The sequence below is a fragment of the Bombyx mandarina genome, chromosome 07 (genome assembly GCF_030267445.1).
Source record: "Bombyx mandarina strain Sakado chromosome 07, ASM3026744v2".
In the NCBI taxonomy this organism is placed as follows: domain Eukaryota; kingdom Metazoa; phylum Arthropoda; class Insecta; order Lepidoptera; family Bombycidae; genus Bombyx; species Bombyx mandarina.
Genome location: NC_143214.1, coordinates 2,546,171 through 2,551,093, shown reverse-complemented (window position 1 = coordinate 2,551,093; position 4,923 = coordinate 2,546,171). Strand labels below are relative to the sequence as shown.

At 34.5% G+C, this 4,923-nt stretch overlaps 1 protein-coding gene across 1 annotated transcript; it reads right to left on the bottom strand.

Annotated features, from left to right (window-relative positions):
- Window positions 1–1,001: 1,001 nt before the first annotated feature.
- On the bottom strand, window positions 1,002–2,309 carry LOC114241163 (uncharacterized). Its single transcript, XM_028171941.2, has one exon. It carries the CDS (start codon window positions 2,307–2,309, stop codon window positions 1,002–1,004), a length of 1,308 nt encoding a protein of 435 aa, XP_028027742.2.
- Window positions 2,310–4,923: the final 2,614 nt, after the last annotated feature.

The following is a 4,923-nucleotide window of genomic DNA, read 5'->3' as shown; positions in this document are numbered from 1 at the left end:
GTGGGAAAATAAAACAAAGCCGCTGGATGTAACTTCTCGGGATCTCGGGATCAGTAGCAGATATACACGTACGAGAAAAATTAAATACAGATGCTGACTAGCAAATATCTTTAAAAATACTATAATATATACTTAATAAATACTTTAAAAATACTATAAAAATACTATAAATACTGACGATACTGATACTGATAATGAAGATACTGACTTTAACCAGGAATAAAACTTAAGAGCCCATGATGCTGTGGCTATTTGTTTTATTACATAGCTGGGTGCACAAGCTCACGGTATATCTGGCATGTTGTCGTTACCGGTAAGATAACGTGAATGCGACCACTTACCTAAATCACAGTAAATTGGATTTAAAAAAAAAATGTGGTTTTGGGAATGTAGCCTCATTGTGTAATTGTATCAAATTATTATTTTTCAAGTAATCGCATATCGTAAAAATGTACACGTTAAATTACTAAAGATGATATCATCATACCTTTAATTGTTTCAACACATTTGACCCTGTAAGTTGTAGGTGTGAAGCTAAAAGAGAAAGCTCCAGGAATGACTCATTTCTTTGTGCAAAATTTAGAGTAAGATATTTTCAAGGCAACAAATAAATAATTAAAACTAACGCGTTTTATGTTGTTTGAAATGAACATTTTAATTTTTAAGGACATGCAAAAGAACTGGTTTTATTAGGAAGATATAATATTTTTTAATGAGGTAGTGTATGGGAGACTAGAGGAACTATATGTACATATGTATGCTAATAAAAATGCACCAGGTGACCTTCTGAATGTTAAAGGTACCAACAAAACCTGCGAATGGTAACAAAACTTGTACATACACTATTGTCTAAAGCTATATGAACATTGAAATAACAGGTAATAAGACAGTATACTTTTCCCAAGGGATATTAATTTGAATATTTTTAGATTATACTATAATACGTTTTTTTTAATTGAGAACAATGAAATCGGTAATGTTCTATTGTAGTTCTAGTAATTTTAATAGTAATCTTTACAACACGGTTTCTTGCAAGGCTTGTAACTTCCTTCGGAACACAGAAATGCTCTGACTTTCTTCGCTAAAGGACAATCCAATCTTCCACATGGTCCATGAACATCTCGCTTATTGACAAATTGTCCATGTGTATATTTGCCCTTTAAAGTTTCTCCAGGGATGAACTGGTGCTGACTACCTCTAAAATCCATTCGTTTTGGACAATTGGTTCCACCGCAAGGTCCTTTAGGAAATCCCATAGCTAATATAGCCAATTCGCTTGCAGTGAATGGAGCTACGAAATCTTCATATATATTTGGTTCTTCTACCGGTCTTATTGGTTCTCTTGTTATGTCAGGAGCTCCGAAAAAGTATGCAACAGGTGGCACAGCATCTATTGTAGTTCCTGCCCAATGACGGACAACTTCTAGATCTTTTAGTTTCAAATCATCGTTCAAATATTTTCGACCAGGCAGTCGTTCCATTTCTGGCAAAGATACGAAATAACTGACCACTCTATTGCCAAGGCATGTTAGCCTTATGTAAAATTCGATTTCACCTGACGCTTTCAGATCTTCTTCGCATTGCAGAGGTTTTTTCATTTCAACCGTATTAGTGACCATCAACTGTTTTGTCGTGTCACGGTATTCAGCTTGGTCCATGTTCACAGGATTCAGTTCACCAGCTTTTTGAAGAGCTTCAAAATAGGATTTATGCCATTCAACTACGCAAAAACCAACGCAGTTCATTTCCTGATCCCTGTTCCAAACAGTGATGTAAATTGGAGTTTTTCTTAACACTTCTTCTAATTTAGAAGGTCTCGAAAGGAACATGACTGAGTTTCCTACTCCGAAAAATGGAGGTTGAGGTAATGGTTCAGAAGGTAGGACAATCTTTTTTGGAACAACTTTACCCTTACCCTTTTTCGGCTTTTTTGGCTTCGGTGGCTTTTTACCTTTTTTGGGAGGAGGGCCTGGAGGTTCTGGTGCTATAAAATTATCGTGAGCAACGTAAAAGTCAAACACTGGTAGACAGTTCATTTGTAATGTACAGGTTTGCATAAACTTCATTTCTTCTTCTGAAGGCATGGGTGGTTCCTTACCTTTTTTGCCTTTCTTTCCTTTTTTAGCTTTCTTACCAGCTGACTTGCCACCCTTTTTGCCTTTTTTAGCGGCCTCTGCAGCTGCTAAGGCTTCTGCTTCTTTTCTACGTTGCTTTTCCTCCATTTTTAGTTCATATTCATCTTTTTCAGGTGGTTCAACTTTTAATATAATTTTTTTCACATACACTTCAATCATAAAAATTTGTTCCATGTTGACTATGATAAATAAGGTCAATTTATGTTTGAGTCACCATTCATATATTTTTATAAATATTTGCAAATAATTTTCTTGTCTTTAAGCTGAATAAACTTATTAATTAGCAGTCCCTGAATTTTGGTTTTGAAATTTTTTTTAAGAAAATATATTGATTAATATTTTTCTGATTCGCATTCTAATATGTTTCATGTGTTTTTATGTTTTTTAGGTATGTGTACTGTTGATACATTGTTTACAAAAATCTTGCCGGCTACATCATTTGTTGACATACTTTACTTTTGACATATGTGACGTTAGTGCATCCGAGGCTATGTAAAGTTTTTATTTGAATCTCTTGTAATTTATGGAACCGATGACAAATCATAGACCAACGTAATAATCTTCATTCGAAGCTATTGTATCATGCTGTACTAAGCTTGCAAGCTATGAACTCTTGCGAGTATCTATCACGTAATTGTTTCACAGGATAACTGCAAAGTAAAGCCTACCGTAATGTATCTTCACAATTAGCAGTGAAAAAAAAAAAGTTTTTTCTAAAGCCATATTTCGATCGTGCTTTAAGTGGTCCGTATTAAAAGCTCACATAATATGTACTTATGTAGTTGTTCAAGTTCGCAAATTGCAACAACTCAACACCGAAGTGCATAATGATAATGAAGTGAACGAAGTGAATAATGATTCATGTACCAAAAGTACCAAAGCTATTTTGTAAAGAGCATAGATACGCTTCGACAATAATGAGAATTTATCTAATTCTTGTTTCGCCAATACAAATATAACTTGAACACTTCACTCCCACGAATATCAAAACAGCGCGAATTTATTAACAACACACACGAAACCGCGTTTATATTAAATCGGTACACAATTTCGTCCCTAAAAATAAACGCTAATGATTCCAAAACAGAATAATTACACGCTGACCGAGATGAAATGTAAAACAAAACTCTGCGCAGTTAGAGTTCATTCGGCGGGGTCACGTTTACGCACCGGAGTGTAGTGAGAGGCGGGAAGGAGAGGGGGGTTGGGAGACGCGGGACGAGTTCGAGATCAGCGAGCGATTAGAGACTGGATGGGACTATTACTTCATTTATAACTAAACATTACAATTTAATACTAAACTAATGCTCTCTAGATTTAGCTCTCTAGATTATTAAAAAATAGCTTTTGGCCGCGACTACGTCCGCGTGGAATAGTTCACAAATAAAGCTTTATTTTAGAACAAATTTGGTTAGCATAAAAAACGTTATAGTGAGCCAACCTTAACATATGGACATATACTGTCGCGGACTTTTTTTTAGATTTTTTAAAGGGGAACAATTCTGTCATACATTATTTTAGCGAAACTTTAACCGTTTCTGCAGCGCACGCAGCAGAAGCTCTCAAAAGGGAAAAAACCCCGATTTTGAAACATTATTTATCAGTGCTCCGCATGTATTAGTCTAAGCGTGATGTTATATAGCCTATAGCCTTCCTCGATAAATAGGCTATCTGAGACTGAAAGAATTTTTCAAATCGGACCAGTAGTTCCTGAGATTAGCGCGTTCAAAGAAACAAACTCTTCAGCTTTATAATATTAGTATAGATTACATGTCGATGGATACTAGAGAAATGAATTCGGCTTTAGTTTATCAGAAATCTGAGTGTTGTATCCCATCTAGATTCAAGAAGAGCCGATCACATTGGCCGTCTCGCTCGCACCTACATTTAAAATTAGCACCGGCTATAATATGACGATTCGCGATACAAACCCATATAATGCGGGTCGTGCATTATTCAAATCAAATCGTAAGTTCTGTGGGAGTAGTTTTATTAGATAATCGGATGGAAAATATCACGTGCGACACAGCTCGAGCTTAGTTCGGTAAATTTCATTGTTATTCATAATTAGAGTTTATAGTTAGTATGTTTTGAAAATAAAAAAAATGCAACTTTGTATTTTACATTCATCTACAGCTTTGTGTTACATTTGAATAGTTTATTTATCCTTATACACAGTGAGTACAGGAGGCATTCTGAAGCATTCTTTACCACTCAATTAAAGGTAGTGTAAAGAGAGCTATGGTAGGTTGTTTATGGAAAATATGAAAATAATATTATCTATATATTAATACGTGAAGCTAAAACTTTGTATCTCTTTTTACGAAAATTGCGCGAACGGAGGAGTATGAAAATTTCAACACTTATAGAGAATATAGAGAAGAAGTGCACAATACAAATAATATTGTTTTAAAATAATGCATAAAAGATACATTAAATCAATAAAGAAAACATAACACACACTACATACCATGTATTTGACGCACACACGCATGCATACTATTTATTGTCAAACTTTTGTTCTTGACGTCTGTTGTCAAATTGAGAATAGATTAAATATTGTTTGTCTTTGTTAATATTTTTTATAGTGTAGTCTTGGCGAAATTTGTGACTGTAGAAGTATAAAATACAATCATAATAGTGTACAAACTTACAATTCCAATTAATTATAGTCGAACTTCGACTACTGCGGGACCTCTAGTTATTATTAAAACACACAAAACACACATGTCATGCAACGCCTTACATATTATTGTTTTATCATTAAATATACTGCGCATTTAAAAAA